Source organism: Callorhinchus milii, unplaced genomic scaffold (assembly GCF_018977255.1).
Source record: "Callorhinchus milii isolate IMCB2004 unplaced genomic scaffold, IMCB_Cmil_1.0 Scaffold1, whole genome shotgun sequence".
NCBI lineage: Eukaryota > Metazoa > Chordata > Chondrichthyes > Chimaeriformes > Callorhinchidae > Callorhinchus > Callorhinchus milii.
The window spans coordinates 17570036-17589966 of NW_024704742.1; the positions used below are offsets into that span (position 1 = coordinate 17570036).

At 42.3% G+C, this 19931-nt stretch overlaps 1 protein-coding gene across 1 annotated transcript in view; it reads left to right on the top strand.

Annotated features, from left to right (window-relative positions):
* The window catches only part of sorcs2 (sortilin-related VPS10 domain containing receptor 2), a 312610-nt gene that overhangs the window by 106924 nt on the left and 185755 nt on the right, over positions 1-19931 (top strand). Inside the window, exon 4 of the mRNA XM_042339423.1 lies at positions 2758-2857. Within this exon, the coding sequence (XP_042195357.1) occupies positions 2758-2857 (100 nt within the window). The remainder of the gene's footprint in view (positions 1-2757; positions 2858-19931) is intronic.

A 19931-nucleotide genomic window follows, 5' to 3' on the forward strand; every position in this document is an offset into this window, starting at 1 on the left:
ATCGCTTTTGCAGGGATAAATAATCCTTCAAAAAAAAATAATTTGGTCACTCAATCCACGACTGTTTGTGGGACACTGCTGTGCGCAATTGGCTGCCGCATTTCGCCCACAAATATAGTCAATTCACTTTACAGTATATTCTGTGAAGTGCTTTGAGACGTCTAGAAGACGTAAAAAACATTATATCAAGTGCAAGGTTTATTATTATTGAATGCTTTGTGGATTCTGTTTACAGAACCACCGTCTTTTTTGGAAGCTAAAATGCTGCATTGGGTCTGATTGGTGTGATTTGTAACCTGGAAGAGTTGTTCTAATCGAGACTCGTGGCTTGTGAATATGAAAAGGTGTTTTTTTTGCCAGATATCCAAAAACACAAGTGGCGATTGCCAAAAGACAGCAAAGTCTGAATAAAGGTCAATTTGTTTTCTGGCCTTTTCTTAGACTTGACTTTACTGGATTTTGGGGTTGGCAATTATCCTTTTTACAAAGATCGGAAATCAAACAATTTATAACATTGCCAACTGCAAACTGTAATTTGCACATTTAACCCATTCTGGTCACCGCAACATAAGGAGGCTGCCCAGACCTTAGAGGCAGTGCAGAGGAGAGCAAGAAAGATCATAAACAGTGTTAGAGGCATGAGCTATGAGCAACGACGAGACAAGCTGGGGCTCTTCATTTTTGAAAGAATACGACTCAGATGGGAGCTCGTTGGGATGTATAACATTTTAAATAGGATTCAAAAAGGAAAGCGAAAAGTAAAAGTACAACTTTAAGGTTCATCAAAACACTAGAACAAGAGGAGATTGGTTTAGAGTTGCAAAGGACAATTTCAGGACAGCTCCTAAAAAATGTTTCTTTACGCAGAGGGTATCAGTGACTGGAAATGGCTGCCAAGAAAGGTGGTAGAGGCCAGGACACTTAAAAAGCAACATGATGCAGTAATGGGAGGATGGTACAGTGGCGTCTGGAGGGAAGGGACTAAATGGGCTGAAGGGTCGTCCAATCTTGTGATCTAGGAAAATAACTTAAAACACTTTGCAGAGTCTGAGTGGGAGCCCATGCTGGGCAGGAGGTGACCAAAGATTAAATGAAAAAGATAGATTTTTAAGACAGCTTTTGAAAGCAGGGAGGGAAAGAGGGAGTTGGAGGGATTTAGAGAGAGAGTTTCGGAGAGTTGGCACAAAGTGGCAGAAAGCTCACCCATCTTCTCCCAGACCTGTGTCATTGTGGTTGGATAACTAGAAGCTGCTCTGAAGCACGTCTTTGTACTGCAATTTAGTTTGCTCTTCAGGCAGTAAGATGAACAATGAAAGAATAATAAGCTTCGCCAATTTGTTCTCAAGCGTTTATAAATAGCTCCAGTGATATTTATAGCTCTTAGCTCAAATCAACACAACCAAAACAACTTGCATATGTACATATAGCGCCATTCATGTAACACAAACTCTCAAAACACTTGCTTTAACAAATAGTTCACAGAAAGTGTGGGGCAGGATAACCCTGCAAACTGTGGTTTTCTCTCCTGCTGCAAATGTCAGCAAGTTGGCACCAGCTGTTTCTACCAGCTTCCTGCAACTTTCCCAGATTTGTAGCCCAGTCAAGCTCTTTCCTCCTGCCTCTAATTAACAATGGGAGTAAATAATCCCTTTGCATTTAGACTTGACCACATAGCGAGCAACTGGAAATTTGTAAAACAAAAGCAGAATAGCAGCTCAAGTGTAAATGGAGGTGCTAATTAATGGCTTGACAGTAACTTTTTATCAGGCTCTGACAGCTGTTGCCTGACTTTGTGCCAAGCCCTTTGGTTCAGAGATTTCCTCAATGCTGCTTCTCTCTTATTCAGATTACCAGTAGTTCAGGTAGACTATCTCTCAAGGCAACTGAAATTATAACTTGAAAAGGATTGCACAAGCAACAACAACTTGCATTTATATAGCGCCCTTCATGTAGGGTAGGCTCCTGCAGTGCTTACAAGCAATCTGGTTCTCATTTTATTTACCGTGGGTTTAGGTACAACACAACCATCACAAGTGCAGATATAGAACCATAGAACTTCAGAACATAGAAGAAAGCCATTCGGCCCATCGTGTCCTTGTTGGCTCTTTCAGGGAACAATTCATTTAGCTGTATTTACCTGCCTTTTCAGATTTCTATTTTCCTCTTGAAAGCTATTATGGATCCTGCCTCAATTACCACTCCCGACAGGGCATTCCTCATCCTAACATCCCAACAAAATGGTAACGGTCAGAAAACCTGATCACTACGGGACGGACGTGTACTTGTAAAAGGCAGTCAAAATATTAATTACATTTAGTGTAGCGCCTTTCTTGTTGGGAGGACATGTAAAACCACTTCACAAGATTTACTATAAAGTATAGTGATTATGTATTTTGAACAAAAGGCAAAATACTGCAGATGCTGAAAATCTGAAACAAAACAGAAGTCGCCGGGAACACTCAGCAGGTCAGGTAGCATCTATGGAGAGAGGACAGTTTCAGGTCATTGACCTTTTATCAGAACTCTTCAATTAATGTTTCATTTCGTGTATTTTGAACATCCTGGCAGAGGTTCACGTTGGTCTCCCCTGACTTGCCAGATAGCACAATTTATTAGTTTTCAAACGTTTTGCCATTTGTTCTTTGTGTTTGAATATCTGATTCTGGCAATGACTTGAGTTGCAGCAGAAAACTTTCAGATTCTCGACCACTATAATGCCACTGTTAACCGTTTTATTCTCTCCCTTTGTCTTTCCAGGTCCTCGGATTATGGAACCACTTATGTCAAACTGAACCTACAACCAGGCATCCCTAACATCATCACCAACTTCTACATCTGTCCTGCAAATAAGAAAAAGGTATGGGGGAAAACTAGGGTGTTGAAAGGCCTTCAGACATTCTGTGGATCATTTTTCCTGAAGATTTAACTCTTTGGTCTCTGTGTAATTGGGAAGAAACTACATTTGTATTCATGAGGCATTTTAGAATGTCCACTATTTAGCAAACTGTTGAATTCAGTCTTATCTTTGAAGCAATTTTTTTGTAATTTCTTAAGAACTTACAGCAAACCAGCTTCAAAATTAATGCTGAATTTGAGAATTTGTCCAATTAAGGACGTTCCGAAATGTTACATAAATACATTAAATCTAAGTCCAGGTGGGTCTACTCTACTGTATTTTCTCCCCGAATATCCCGATATATTTCTACTGCTAGATGTCACTACTGCGATTCACAGCGACTTTATAGTACGCTGGATTAACTATTGCCACAGCAGAAAGATCAGTTGGCAACAATGGAGCATTGGCACTACATTGCCTTTTAACAGCAATCCTTTTCTTGGGTTTCTGAATGTCTGTCTACTTATCTGGATTATGATGCATTGATTTGCTAGCTGCACACTACTCAAAGGAATGTAAATACTAAGATGCACATTGAGGAATTTATATTGGAGTGAACATTTTGCTACAATGTTATGTTGGTGACAAATACTGGATCTCTTGCTGCTTCCATTCCTTGTCGACCAATGTGGCCTAACCCGAGCTTGTTCTCTGCCATAATGTGCCTGCCTTCTTTTTTAAATAAATGTTTACTGCAGAAAATAAAGTGTAAGTAGGACAAGGTATGAAACCACACAACTCCAAGTTTTTTTTCAATTTACAGAAACTCTGGTTGTTAATAAGACCCAAGTGGTCCGTTGTCATGGTACTATTGACCCTTATTAATCCAGAAGACTTGTCAAGACAGCACAGGTTCCCATTGACATGTTTGTAATTAGCAGAGAACTGGTAATAAGATTCTTTCTCTGATTACCCTTGAAATTGAAATTCAGATTTCTCTACCAGGTAGTTAAATTCTGTGTGAAATGGCACATCTTGTCTTGAATTTTGATTTTACACATAAAATTTATGAAAATTAGATGTGTGAAAAAAATGCCCAACCTTTTAGTGACTGAGTTCCTTTCTCCTCAACTGCACATGTTTATTCAGTGAACGATACTTCATTTTAACACAGCTTGACCCAGCGTTGAAATATCTGTCTGAAACAAGGATATCTTTGTGCCACGGCTATTGTTAAATTGCATTTGTGAATTATCAGGGTGCCGTTTCACATTTCAGGGGAAAAAAAGACACCTTCTTGTTGACAAATGTTTGCAGTGCAAATTGCAACTGTGCCCCTCCTGAGGAATGTGACAGTAGAAAAGCATCTCAGGTCCACGGTTACATCAGCTTGTCAGATTGTTGCAAAATAATTAGCTGCTGTGTATTCTGTGCTGCACATCTTCGTCAGTTTCTGTGGAGCTGGTCACCAATGCTCGAGGGGAGCTCCTGGGGGCATACAATACACACAATATTTTTAGAACTGGCTTTTACATCTGCCCTGTTCTCTCTCACAAATAAGTCGGAATAATCTGTGAATCTGTGTTTTTTGTGCATTGTTGTTCGTCTTAACTGTGTAGCTTTGAGCTAAATTTAAAGCTGGCACTAGGCCAGCACAGATCTAAGCAACTCAAATAAGAAAATTCAATATTCTTTTGCATTACGAGAGATACCGGGGATGTGGTTTAGCTGAAAATAAGCTTATGTCAATCAATATACAAGGAACCAGCGGAACAAAACACATTATTATATTGTGTGCTGCATTGTTTCCAACATGTACTGATTTGTTCCAACCTGTGTGATAGCAGCATTGTGAATAGTTTCTACAAGATACATTCCTCGTGATGGTCTGGCAGAATGCACAAAGGAGATTGTTGTCTGGTTGTTAAGTTTAGCGACCTCACCATTGTGAATCTGTTGCTGCTAAGGCTGGTAAATGTACCAAAGAATGAAGAGTCACCCGTCTATGCTCTGGTGTATTCTGTTACTTTATTTTTGCTTGTGGAAAAGCAAAATAAACGTTCGTATTAATCTTTTGGGAGATTTCAATAACTAGGGGGTCTAAATTCCTGCTGTCTGCACTCTCCAGCCTGGAGATCCACTTGAGCCCATCCATTGTCATTGAGTCAGGAGAGTTCATGCCCATGTTGGGATCTTTAGTTAATAATTGTCTCACCGCATTTGTATGCAATAGTATACAAATTATCACGTGATTTGTTATGTCACCCTGGGTGTCCGACACATGCAGAAACCCATCACCGTGCATAAGAGTATCGACACCAGACTGAGAGTTCCACGTATGCCACCTACATGTAGAAATTTCTCTTGTCTGAAATGGGATGTGCACTCTCTCCCTGGAGGGAGACACTCTGCTTATCTGTTTCTGGTGAGCAGGTGAAGGCCAAATAGGTCTGACAAGCCTGTCATTTTTTAAAAATTCTATCTCATCCTCAAGCTTTACGTTCTTTTAAGAAAAGAAAGTGAAAGAAAAAAAAAGGGTTAGGTTGAGACAAACAGGCATGTTATTTTGAGCTGTCTTTCAATCTAGCCTGGAGAACAAGGATGACAGTGCTGACTGCTCTGTCGTGCTGGAAATACTTACTGAGTGCACTGTGCACTCAGCACAAACCGAGCTTTAGGGCAAAGCACTTATAGAGTAACGTCCAATAGACTTTTCACAAATACCCATAATATTTGTGGGGTTGAATAATACATTAATGGTTGCACAAGGAGTATCCCATTTTTATTTCTCTGTGCATGCTTTTAAGGGAGAAGGGATAAGAATCCTTACAATTTGTATTTTCCTTCCACAAGAAACCATATTTTTATATTTGTTCACCTCTTGTACTTGTGTCAGTTCTATTGACTCACTTCTGAGCTTCACAGGTTATATTGCCTATGTGTATTGATTTGGCTAAATGTATGTATAAATTGATGTATGTTTCAGAGTTAGATCGGTTGTGCTCCCACAGTTTCTGTGTTGAATATAGTGCCCAGGGCCGATTTGTATCCCTCCCGCAATCCTGAATTTAGTGGCTGCTATTTCATTTTGAATTACTACGATTAGTGGATTTTTTCCTTGATGTAATATAGTAATACAGTACACAGCCAAGAATAGAAAACACAGCTTCGAGCTCCCCCCAATGGCTCAGCAAGTGTATCCAGTGATACTGATGCTGACACTGAGCTGTATCATGTAGACCAGAAAGTCTTATGTTAGCTCCTTAAGGTAATATCTGGAGCAGAATTAAGGGCTAAGGTTGGGCTCTGACAATGCTCCAAATTAGTGAAATACTAAAGAGTAAGAAGGAACTGTAGAACCTCACCTGTTAGAAGAAAGTTGAGAAGACAAAGCTGGAAGAATGTCATGATCCTAATGTCTTTGGAAAAGCAGTCATATATTTGGGGGGATAATATTCTTAATTATTGTTTAAGACATTTTGTTCTTTATTGTGGCCAGGGATAGTTAACTCAATGTGTTTCGGAATAAAACAATGTTGCCCCTTTGTCAATGAGCTTAATTCATTTTTATTTGGGTGGAAACTTTGCTGAGAGAGAGGCTAAATCAGGCAGATTTCGTATCCGTGAGATCCCATCTTGTTGTGGAAGGGTCTTCCATAGATTTTCCCTATCAAAAGTGGATTTCATGGGTTGGCACCTTCATGATTGTCTGACCGACCCTTTCCCCATTTAAGGACTCAGACTGGATATTCAGGGACTGATTTTTTCAGGCAGGCTGGGCTTTACAATGGAACTAAGGAGGATCCACTGTCTTAAGCGTAGTGACTCTGTAACTGTAGTGAACGCAGAAGTCAGTTTGTACACAGCAAAGTCCACAAACAGCCAGGAGGAGAATAACCAATTTATCTGGAGGAATGTTGGTCAGAACATTGGGAAAAACTCTCTTCTCTTTCCAAATAGTGACAAGGGTTCTTTAAATGATCATCTGAACAGGCAGATAAGGCCTCGGTGCAACATCTCATCCAAAGAATGGCAACTCCAACAATGTAATGATCTGGGAGTTGCAGGTGCAATACAGGCTAAACTTCTGTGACAAACTCGAGGGTAAGTGTCACACCCTTCGACAGTCTTTAGTTATCGACTGCCTCAATGAATGCTTTAATCAACAATGAGATAATTAACACCAGTGATAATTAACACATCACACAGGTCACTATTTTCAGCACGGGAATCAAAGTCTGCCTCATAACCCATTTTAGCACATTGTTTTAAAATAGCAGATATTCCTCATGAGTGCCCATTACCTTTTAACTGAAGCAACTGAAGACCATAATAATATTAATTAATTTAAAAGTCCTTTGCCTGAAACTATTCCCATTTTTTATTAGAGGTTATTATTAGGTTATTGCTGGGAATTAATGATGTTCTGTGCATTGAAAGTATGATCTTTCACCTCTATAATCTTTAACAAGTTGCTTATAACTGAACCCAAAGGAGTTATTTATATAAGCTTGTTAACAGTTATGCTGCTAGTATTGTATGGGTGACTCTTACTCCAATTCTTTATCTGTGGCCACTTAAATAATCCTTGTCTTTTATTTAGTGCTTATAATGTCAAACACTTCAAGGAGATTCAACGGTAATTGCTGTCGAGTGTAATGACTGTGTATTTGTAGGCAAACAAGGTCACCCACTATGTGCACACCAATGCCCCACCAACAGCCATGAATAGCCAATTTATTTAACGTTCACTGGGATACAAGGAGAAATTCCCTTCTCTTTTTTTTTGGTCAGCCAGGTGTCTGACACATGCAGAAACCCATCACCACTCTTAAGAGTATCCAAACCGAACTGAGATTTCCATGTATCCCACTACACGTGGAAATCCCAGAGATAGCTTGTTGGAATGGAATGCACACTCTCTCCCTGGAGGGACACATCCTGCTTACCTAATTCCAGAAAGTATTAGGCGCAGGTTGGCAAAAGCCAAGGCTTGGTGACCCCAGAGTGTGTGTTGAGGTACAGCTGGAGTCTAACCCGCTAAAATCGTATTGACTCCTTGCCCCCAGTGCTTGGATGTACTGACATCAGCAGTGCCCTGGAATACTGTGGACCCGCCTGGCTTAGGAATCTGACTACCGAGACAACCAGAGGGCTGGCTCGATTCCGACATTCCGTTGTCAGGCATGTCTTGGAGCCAGTTGAGCCCCAAGGAGACCCCTCTTAATTCACTTTTTGAATAGTGCCGTGGCGTTATTGACGTCCACCTGCATATATAGACGGAACCTCGTTTTAACATCTCCTCTGAACGATGACACCTCTAACAATGTGGCGCTCTCCCAGCTCTGCATTAGAGTTACATTCGGCCAGGACTTTGGAGCCCTTTAAACAGCACGCTCTGCTTGGATTAACCATGGAGACTATTACCTCAAATCTATTTCCTGAAGGTTTAATAACTGAGCAACTCTTTTGCAAGCACGAATACTTTTAGGTGTGTTAGCACCGTATTGTCAATCTCTAAAATGGCTAACTGCTTTTCTTGTAGATCTTAAATGAATTGTTTTTCGTAACATATCTTGTTTAAACATATCTCATTTCTAAAACTAAAGCTGACTGATTATATTAATGCTGGTGTGAGGGCGGCTAATTGCAAGGCTCTAGTAATTCCTACTTGAATTGGAGGCACTGTGTTGGATTTAATTTGCCCAATCGATTTCAGCAGTGAAAGAACATTTAAGCTGTGATGGCTCTCTGTGTTGTCATTAGCTAACAAATTGAAGCTGAAGATAAATGATTCTCTTGGTAATAACTCCAAGATTACTCGTCCCCGGTTCCGCTGGCTGCCAGCGAAGCTGCTATTGTTTGCAATGCTTTCGGTTCAGATAAATAACCAGCTTTGAGCCATGGAACAAGCAGCGATTGTTTCCACACTGGGGCTGATGTGCTGACAGGCAGAGCCGGGGCTGATAATTAATTGACCAGAGCGGGCCAGGCTGCCCTAACTAAATACATTTTCCCAGCCGCCCTTTCATCATGTGCTAGTTAAATTCTGGCTAGCGGGACATGTTGCCTCTTGTATCTTTTATTACCCCTCCCCCAACCCTTCCAACTCTGTGCCTGAAAGCCTTTGCTTAAATGATGAATTATCTGAGTTAGTTTGTGTGCATGGCAATGGAGGTCTCTTTTCATTCATGAGGATTCGCCATCCTGTTAGAATCACTGGAGTTGGAAGACGGTCACTGTCTTTTATCAGCTTGGTTACTAGTCGTGTGACACCGGTATCTCCGCCCAATCTCACCTGTCTATTCAAGTTCAGCGCAAGGCATGAATAGTGGACAGGAAGCACTGCTTTCAGTTCTGTGCTCTTCAGGCTGTGGAGTCAACTGCTCAGAAGGCACAGCCAGACTGTAAACAGTGATAGTATTGACTCCCTGACCAATGACGTTCACTGTGGGAAAACAATTGAAAAGTGAAATAATCTTGTATTCAGGACCTCTGCCGCTGTACTTAGTTACAAGCCTGGATCATTACAGATCCCAGCAATAGCAATAATAATTATTGCATTTGATATTGCACCTTATCACATAGTTGAATGAGAAGGCATGTGTCCGATTATAATAGATAATAATCCATATGTTTGATATATCGTCTTTCACATCAGAAGGACATTGCAAAGCCATCACAGGGTTTACTATTATAGCGACTATGTATTTTGTAGCTGAACACAGTTTGAACGCAGCCGCCGACTGCACCTGGCTCAAATCTGATCTTATGGTCCACCGGCAGATCTGGATGGATCACATCACAACGTACTGCTCCACCCTTGCCTCCACCAAATCGTCCTTCTACTCCAAGGTGATCTGGAGGTGAACGTCAACCCCAGGTTCCTATTCTCTACCACCATCCGGCTCCTCCGTCCACCCTCCCACTCCTCGCCCACTCTCTTCTCAAACTCTGACTGTGAGGAGATGCTGGATTTCCTCGAGTACAAAATCGAGGGGATCCATTCAGCTGCCTCCACCCTCCCAACTGCCATTCCCTCCCCATCTCCCCCCGACACTCCAAACCCTATCCACCACTCCCTCCACATCGTCAAACCTGTCTCCCGCTCCTCCCTCATCACCACCATATCCAGCATGAAACACACCACCTGCTCCCTTGACCCCATCCCCACCCTTTTCCTTACTTCCCAGCTCCACTTCCTCTCCCCTCTACTCTCCAACACCATCAATCTCTACATATCATCCAGCATGGTTCCCACCCCCTAAAACAGCTATGATCACCCCCATCCTGAAGAAACCTTCCCTTGACCCATCCCTGCTTTCTAACTACCAGCCCATCTCCAACCTCCGTTTTCTTTCCAAGGTCCTTGAAAGAGTCATTGCTTCCTAGCTTCACTGTTTCCTCTCCTACCACTCCCTTCATGATCCCCCTCCAATTGTGTTTCCATGCTGTTCCCTCTGCCTCCTCGACCTGTCTGCTGCCTTCGATACCGTGAACCACTCCATCCTCCTCCACCACCTCTCACCTCAACCTTCATAGTTCTGTCCTTGAATGGTTCAGGTCACTCACACCATCTCCAATTTGTCTCCCCCAACGGTTTCTCTTTTAGCCCCTGCACAGTCTTGTGTGGTGTTTCTCAGGGCACTATCCTCGGTCCCCTTCTCTTTAACCTCTATATGCTCCCACTTGGTGATATCATCCGCAGACATGGGGTCAACTTCCACATGTACGCGGATGATGCCCAACTCTATCTCTGCCTCCACCCTCGATTCCAGGACAAATGACATCCTGACAGACTGTCTGTCAGACATCAAGTCCTGGAATTGTTTTCCTACAGCTGAATGTCAGCAAGACCGAGGCCTTTCTGATAGGCTTATGCCAGCGCCTCCGGACCTCAGGTACTGGCAACATCAGCATCCATGGATGCACACTCCACCTCACCAAGCCAGTCAGGAATCTGCGCATCTTGTTCGACCCTCAACTGTTCTTTCTCCCCTATCTCCGTGCCATGAGCCACTCTGCATTCCCCCAACTTCACAACATTGCCCAACTCACCCCTCAGGCCACCAAAACCCTCATAGATGCAATCGTCACCTCAAGGCTTGACTATGCAAACTTCCTCCGTGTCGGCTTCCCCAACTCTTCCCTCCACAAGCTGCAGATCATCCAGAATCCTGCAGCTCATGCCCTCTCCCGCACCAAACTCCATGACCCCATCATCCCCACCCTCGCCCGACTCCACTGGTTCCCCATCCCTCAGAAGATAAAATTCAAAATCCTCGTCCTCACTTAAAAAACCCTCCATGGCCTTGCCCCCTCCTACCTCTCTGACCTGCTAACCCCCTATTAACCTCTCCGCTCCCTCCATTCAGCAAGCTCCGGCCTGCTCCAGATCTCCCGACCTGCCCTAACATCGGCGGCCGGACTCTCAACCTCTCTTCCTCCACCCTTTGGAACTCCATCCCACAATCCCTTTGCTTTGCTCCCTCCCTTGTCTCCTTCAAGCCACGACTCAAGACCCTCCTTGTTGACTGTGCCTTCAGCCACCCTCCTACTTCTCTGCCCTCCCTCAACCCAACCCTGCCCCCTATGCTCGGGTCCTGATCCCTGACTGTTCAGAGCCTTGGGACATCCTCTCAACGTGAAAGGCGCTTTACAAATGTAATTTTGTTGTTGTTGTTATGCTGGATCAAGATCCTGTTGTTTTGCCTTGACTCCCTGTGGGAAGCAAAGAGAAATTCCATCTGTTTGAAACTTTTAACTACATTTCTTCACCTTCCTCAGGAAATAAAATATTGGGGAGAGTCCACGAAACAGCAAATAACACATGGTCTGTTGGAAGAATCAAGTGCTATGGCCCAAATTGACATTCCCCATTCCATACTTTCCTGTTCTAAGTGCCCCATGGAATTGGTTTCCGTTTAGCCCCTGCGTTTTTTTTCTCTCCACGATTAGGCACTAAAAATGAGCCTGTTATTGGGGGTGATTTTCCAGTCAGTGATAAATTTATGGATCTTGGCAGTGTGAGGTTTTAATGGGAGACTCCAGCAGACATTTATGGCAGCTGAGGTCTGTAAATTTACTGTTAGTCGAAAAACACAAATATCTCAGCACAGTGATAGTCTTTTCCCTACTTGGCAGAGGCTTGGCAAATAGAGACAAAATGTTGGACTAGCATTAAGACCACAATCTTTTGGACAGGTTGGGCTTAATGGCAGTATATAATGGACGGATCTTAATTCTGGTTCACCTGCAAATTGGTAGCACTGTCGCAAATACAGTCACTACAGTGAGAGCAATTGCCTCTGAAGCCTTTGAGACCTTTCAATATTACTGGTGCTACATTAAATTTAAGCATCATTATTAATTTATTCAGTAGCATGGAAAGGAAAGAAACAAACTGAAAATCTGTAGCTGGGAAGTCCTGTTTAGTCAATTTGAACATATAGGATGGATGATGCTTTAACTGATATTCACAACCTTATTATTAAGGTTATATTCACTGCATTATTATTTACTGGAATGATGAGACCTATCAAGCTTAAACAATCCATTGAATGTAATATATATTTTTCGATGAACCACAGTTAATTTTCTGCTTAAGACAAATATTAATCTTGGGTTTCTGTAAACAACTGTGAGTGTGCAACACTGGATCTGTTGTCTGACCAGTGTATAGCTGAATCTTAAACACATGCCTCAAAAAGATTTTCCGTCAAATGTAGTGCTGGACTCAGTTTATGTACTGGATATAAAGAGACTGAGTGATGTGCAACACTTGGCTCAGGCATGGGTTTCTACAGCTTGTTTATTGCACAATCTCAGAGCAGCTTTGGTTTTACATCTAGAGGAAAGCAAGATGTCAGCTTAGGTACAATGGGGGACATGGGGTGGCCAAGAAGGTGAGGGAGTGGGGTAGGAGGAGGTATCTGGAAACAGAAATTGGGAATAACTATAAATGCTACAAGTTTCGTCTGACATGCTGATTTCTTCGCAAGTCCAACCTCATCCCAGTAGCGATAGAGATTTTAGTTGCACCTCTTAATGCGGCACAATCCTCATGAAAAAATACCCAGGTGTGCATCACACCAATTGTGATCTACTTCCAGAAAGGCCGGCATAGGACTCAAATCTGCTTACCTTAAAGATTCCTTATCTGTGACTTTGTCTATGTTCAGAAGTGAAGTGAATCACACGTAATCAGACTTCATTCTCCCTTTTATGTTCATGATAGCCGTAAAGACCAAGTAATCTTTTGTATGATGTGTGTGTGTTTTATGTGTACATATTGACTTTAGAATGGTTAATATTTGAACATGCAGAGTGGAGGAAGCTTTAAATAATATTACTGCAGTTAATAAGGTAAACTATTAATAAGAAATAACCATCCTTGCATTTAATATAGTGCCTTATCAAGTCTCAAACCACTTCACAGGATTTTACTGTAAAGTGCCTGTATATTTTGGCTTAGAAACAGCCATGAAGTGAGTGGCTGATTATGTTTAGGGGGTTGTTGGCCAGGTCACAGGGAGAAACTCCCTTCTCTTTTCGAATAGTGCCATAGGAATTTTAACATCCACCTGAATAGACAGATGGGATCTCCGTTAATGTCTCATCCAAAGGACAGCACCTCCAATAATACAGTGGTTGCCCAGCACTGCATTGGAGTGTCATCCTGGCATATGAGTTCAATGTCCCGATGTGGAGCTTGAACTCACAACCCTTTATTCAGAGTCGAGAGTAATACCGACTGAGCCAGGTTGATATTAGATTATTTATTGGTTCTGAAACCAGTGCAATAGATATAAAATAGAGGATAATGGGAGAAGGAGTAGACTGGTATGCAAATGCACCAATCCAATTTATTTTGATGACATCTGCAATCCCATACTTAGAGTCCCAAAGGCATTTGTCAGACAGTAGAACAATATATAGTTCTCTATTGGACTGCTGTAATTGGTAATAAATGATAGATACGATTGAGTCACTTGACTTCTTCATGCTGAGACTAATTTTCAGCAGTGTCATCTGAAAGGATATATAAATCTCATTAATTACTCAAGGTCTTTCATGCATAGTTGGAACCTTCATCTCTTTTGATGCATTAGGGAGAAATGAAATATCTGGCTGTTCACTGCCATCATGGTGGGGGTCCTGGCCTAGAGGAGCTGTCTGAACCCAAATGCACCAGCTGCTTTAGACAGCGTGATGTGGGGTTTGAGGAGAACATCACAGCCAGGTGGCTGTTGCCTCTCGATTGCTGTCTAATGATTATAGATATCATCTGTACAGGGTCCCGTTCACACAATGAAAGAAAAAAAGACTAGATTGGATGCTTACTATAGAAACAGAATCTTCAGAGCTGTAACTGCAGTGCATGCTTTGGTGTGCAAACCTGCCTTGGACGCTTCAAAGACACCTACTTTTGCAAACCAAAGCGTAAAATATTGTCAAATAGTTATTATTAACGTAGACTTCGGGACTCTAAGTATGGGATTGTAGATGTCATCAGCCTTACACACAGCTGTGAAATAATTCCAACATTTTTTACATTACACTGCATAGACTAGTTGGGCTGAATTGCCTGTTTGCATGCTGTATTACTCTATGTAACATACAATGGCTCCTATTCCTGCCATAGAGGTATAGGAGTTCCTTTCAGCAGATAGTTGAGGTCACACTGTCATGAGAAAGAAAGTTGATTCTGCCCCTTTTCAAGGAATCAATTCTCATCTTGTTAATCGTTGACACAAACCATCTGGGTGAAAAGAATTGCTACAGCTCGGAAGGACATGGGTTGCATACATTTTTCATTTTGCCCTCTCATTCTTAACCTCAAAGAGTAGAAGTGTAGAGCGTTCATAAGAAGCAACACCTTCTCAGTTGAAGGAAGCGCAATGCACTGAGAGGGCCATTCAGTGATTTTACAATGTAACACCAGTGTCCTGGTCAACAATCCTAGATAAAATTGGTCATTCTGTGGGATATTGTTGTACACAAATTGGCTGCTACATTTGCCTACAAATGCACAGTGATTACACTTTACAATAAATTCCTGTGAAGCACTTTGAGATGTTCCATTGATATAATAAAGTGCTATATCAAATGCTGGGATTATTTATTATGAGTGGGTGAGTAAATTCACTACCTGACACAACTGAGCTATTACTGAGGTAGCTGATCACATCTAGGAGTGTTAGGGGCACTGGAATCGATTTCAGTGCTTCTGGGGAAAAGTCATCTAGAGTTCCCACGCCTGTTTACTGTGCAGTGACCGCTGCTGGAAACAGTATAAATATGCATGTGGACATCAGATAGTAAAAGCATCATGGTCAGCTATAACCACCCCTGTGCCCTCTCTCCAATTTCTTGTTGTTGTTGCTGACTCCCACTGTGTCAGCTCATATACAAAGCACAGCACTTGCTCAAAGTATTGGATTCAACACCTGCTGAAGAGTACAGCAGGCTGTGAAAACTCAGCAGCCTGGACAAATGATAGTCACGCATTGGGCAGTAAAAGTCAATAGCCTGAATAACTGTCAAGGCCACGTATTGGAAGACTGCGTTCGGGAGGTTGATGGATGCAACGGGTGCTGAATGACATGTTTATGCTTTCATAGCCATCGAACAAGCCACACCTCATGAAATTCAACACTGGAAACATTCATTTTGTCACAATATTCTGTACTTTATTTGTTGTGAAAAAAACTAGACTCCAGATGACTTGACTGCAATCTCTTGAGGTGAAAGAGTTTGTAAAGCTAGGCTGTCACACCATCCTGGATGGACCAATGTCTTCACCTCTGGTTGTGATATATTTAACCCTCCACAATATCCCAATTTCATAAAAGTAATAATAATAATATTGTTAATAAAAGTACAATTAAATGTTGTGGTTATCTTCATAACTTAATCCTGGAACAATCACTGATTGATGCTCTTTTGTGGTCAAGATATTAACATTTAAATATCGGCTCAATTGAGTGGACCTTGCAAAAGAGAGTCTTTATGAAAAGCCTGAAAAAGTCAATTTTGCAGAGTACAGATAGCGAATATCTCCAGAATGGAGAGGGATACAATTGCAATTTTCAAAAGAAAATGGGGAGGATTAACTGCTTATGCTGAGTACTCATGCATTTCGTATCTATAAAAAAATGTAGGTTTTAGAGAAAATTCAGATTTCAAAAGTAATGAATAGACTTTAAAATTGTAATCTGTTTTTCTTTCCATTTCTAGTTCCATGCCTGCTTATAGTGATGCTGGTAATTTGATTTGCAGTTTAACCCATTAATGGTCACACAGTCTCTGTTTTTGCTTTGTGTATGATGAAGCAGTTATGTTGCACTGTAAATGTACATGACTCAAAGACTATGACAGTCCATGGGGTAAATATTCCAATTTGCATAGAACCTTTGGCAATGTGAGACAACAGGACATTGTCATTAAATTACAACAATAATAACTTGCATTTATTTAGTGCCTTTTATGCGGGGTAGTATCTCAGAGTCCATTATAACATTCCCACTACATTTCTAATACATTTCCGATCTCTTACTTGTTGCAACACCATTTGCCATCTGAGAAGATAGACGGGCAGCTACCTGAGAGGCTACAGATGGAAAAAGGGGCAAAGGTGACGTAGATAGTCTCAACATCATAACTTTCCTTGTCTTTCACTGTAGGAGCTCCTCACTACAGCACAAGCCATCAGCAGTCAGGAGCTTACTGTAAGGGAGGAAGCCACTGGTTTGGATTCATAGTTATGCGCAATATTAGCACTATCGAAGCAATGCTTAGCACATTTTCTTAAGTAGTTGAGAAATTGGGGGGCATATCTTTACAAATCTGAGTGAGAAAGTTTTTCAATCCCAATCTGACTTCAAATGTCTTTTAAATATGAACCTTGAAAAGCCAAACTGTCTTTGATTTTACTTGTTTCGTTTTCAGTTTTATTGGGAGCACTTTGTGGGATCTCAAACCCAGTTAGCAGCTTCACGCCACCGAGGAGACTTTCATTAATTTTAATAAGTTTGCACTGTCCTTCTACATCAGCGTATTGGAAATATATCATAGGGCTGGCGAGAAAAAAAGGAGAAAAAAATTTCATGATTGTGCGAAGGAAATCCAAAGGAAAAAACATTTTATTTAAAACACGATAAAGCTCCTGGCCAAGGTCTAGGTTATGGGTGAAAGACACTGGGACGCTGAAGGGCCCCTCGGCTGAAATTGGAAACTGCACTGCAGTAATGGTATTAGGTATCTATGCATATTTGGGAATATGCACTGTAGTTACCAAACAGTGGATTTTCTATAGGTAATTTCATCTCTCGTTTTTAACAGCTTTTCTTTGTACAATACCTAGGTTCAATTATGCAGATCCTGCTGTGGTCTTGGTAGGGGACCCATGCAGTGTTAAGTAATTATCAATGCTGTCAAGCATTAGTACTGCTGCAGGGGAAAATGTGCGTCTGTCGCGCTGGGGAGTGGGGGGGAAGAAAGAAACTGCAGGAAACTGAAGGTTTGTTAACCCTAACCTTATGAGAAGGAAAAGAAGAGAGAGGTCCAAGTGTTGGTTTAACCCGCAGTTATGGGTCAGTGCCAGTCAGTGAAGTCTCTGAATCAAAATGTATATCTTGCCATGTGAGTTTGCAAGAGTTAACAGCAGATAAGTGACCTCAAAGCTGCTCAGTGCACGCAGTTAGCACAAAATTGTTTTACGTTCACTTTCGGACAAAGAGGCTTTCTTCTCCTTCATTCTCACTTCCTGACACTCAGCGCTCTTTGTTAGGATCCTGGTTAGAGACTTCCGAGATTGTGAATTTCTGGCTGAGCAAAAATAAAATTCCTTTAGTGAACTCGATTCAGGGATTTAACTGTGTGAGAAATGATGACTTGTTAAACCAGTTGCACCAAGAATCCTGAAGGTCATGGTACAACTGTTATCTCACTGTCGAATTCATAGCAAAGACTGCTAAATTTATATATAGTTTTTCTTTGTAGCATTGCTGATAGAGGCTTAAATGAGTAATTAAGTATTTCTCTTGTCTTTTGATCCAAGTGGCATTCTTAAGGCCAGTTTGACCCAGTTGGATGGGAGCATCCTGTCTTATGTTGAAAGTCATGTGGAGGTAGAAGTTTACAAAGAATGTACAGCATGGAAACAGACTACGTGGTCCAACCAGTCTGTGCCGGTGTTTATACTCCACGAGAGTATTCATCGTTCCTTACTCCCTCCCATACCCTTACATCCAGGCTTCACCATGCCAATACCCTGCTTGTTGGCCTTCCCAACTTTTCCCTCCACAAGCTGCAGATCATCCAGAACTCTGCAGCTCATGTCTTCTCCCGCACCAGGCTCCGTGATACCATCCACACCTTCACCTGGCTCCACTGGCTCCCCATCCCTCAGAGGATCGAGTTCAAAATCCTCGTCCTCACCTTCAAAATCCTCATCCTCACCTTCAAGGCCCACCATGGCTCCTCCTACCTGCTAACCCCTTATCAACCTGTCCACTCCCTCTGCATGGAGCCTGCTCCATGTCTCCCGCCCACCCCCCCCCACCATAGACGGTTGGGCCTTCAGGCTCACTGCCACCACCCTCTGAAACTCCATTCCACATTCCCTTTGCGTTGCTCCCTCCCTTACCTCCTTCAAGGCATGCCTCAAGAACCTGCTCTTCGACTGTGCCTTCGGCCACCCTCCTGCCTTCTCTGAGGGTGCATATAATGTGGAGACCAGAATTGAACACAATACTCCAAATGTGGTCTATCCAAGTTTTTGTACAAATTCAACATCACCTCCTCACTTTTATATTCTCTCCCTCTGGACATAAACTTCTATGCAGTGCAGAGGGTGTGCTGTATTATGGAGGTGCCATCAACTTAAATCTGATGTTTCAACCGATGCATTAGTGTGCTAATTTTCATATCAAATCTGTTGTAAAATGTCACTTTTTTCACCCCAATTTTGGATGTTGGGTCAAACGTGCTCTCAGTAACTGGCTCAGGCTGAAGCTCCGATGCTGATGACATCTCATATATGGGACATAATAGCAATGGGAGCAAAACAAATCAACTGCTACCAATGCTGGATTATGTTTTAGGATATTCCAGAGCTGGTTATTTTGTTTCATTAGCCAGGTTTCTGACACGTGCGGAAGCCCATCACCATATTTAAAAGTATTCATTTATCAGACCCATCTATGGAAACTCCCAAGGTATTTATTGGAATGAAATGCACACTTTCTTCCTGCAGGGAAACATCTTGCTTACCTAATTTCAGAAGATATGAGGCACAGGTTGGCAAGAGCCAAGGCTTGGGGACCCAGTTTTATCGCTAGGGTCTTGCTGGAGTCTAACCAGCTAAAACTGCATATTTTACCATTGAGAACACTGCCTAGCAAGCTTTCCCACTGTTTGTCCAGCTAGGAGCACCCCCCCACCCCCTTTAGGGCTTTGGCTTGCAGGTAATGATGGCTGAATTGGAAAAATTCCTGCCCCTAGTGACTTTCCAAGTTCTACCAATGAGCCAGCCTTAAAATGTGCTGTCATTTGTAATGCCCTGGAGAACTGTGGACTCGCTTGGCTCAGGAACTGGACTACCAAGACCGCCACAGGAGGCAGGACTCATTTCTGACATTCTGTTGCTAAACATGTCATCTTAGAGCCAATTCAATTCCAAGGGGACCCCCCACCAGGAGATAGTCACCAGTGGGTCAAGAGCTAAAAGCAGCTGTTGGTGTTCACATCCCACCTCAATCACTCTGTAGGACGATGTCCATAGCACAGGCAGGCAGCACTGAAGCAATGGTATCTCATTCAAATCTCTCTGTGGCCTTGCCCACCCTACCTCTGTGACTGCCTCGGAATCCAACTGCCCTGGCCGCTCTCTCCGCTCAGCAATCACCAGCCGCCTTCATGTTCCCCTGTCCGATTCATTTTGCCATCTGTAGAACTGCATTCCAGAGTCCTTCCAACTCACCAACTCCCTCCCCACTTTTAGGACCTTAAGACTGCCTTAAGACCTATAATTTTGATCACACTTTCAGTCACCTTCTCCCCCCACATCCTACACATGCTCAGATGTTGTGCA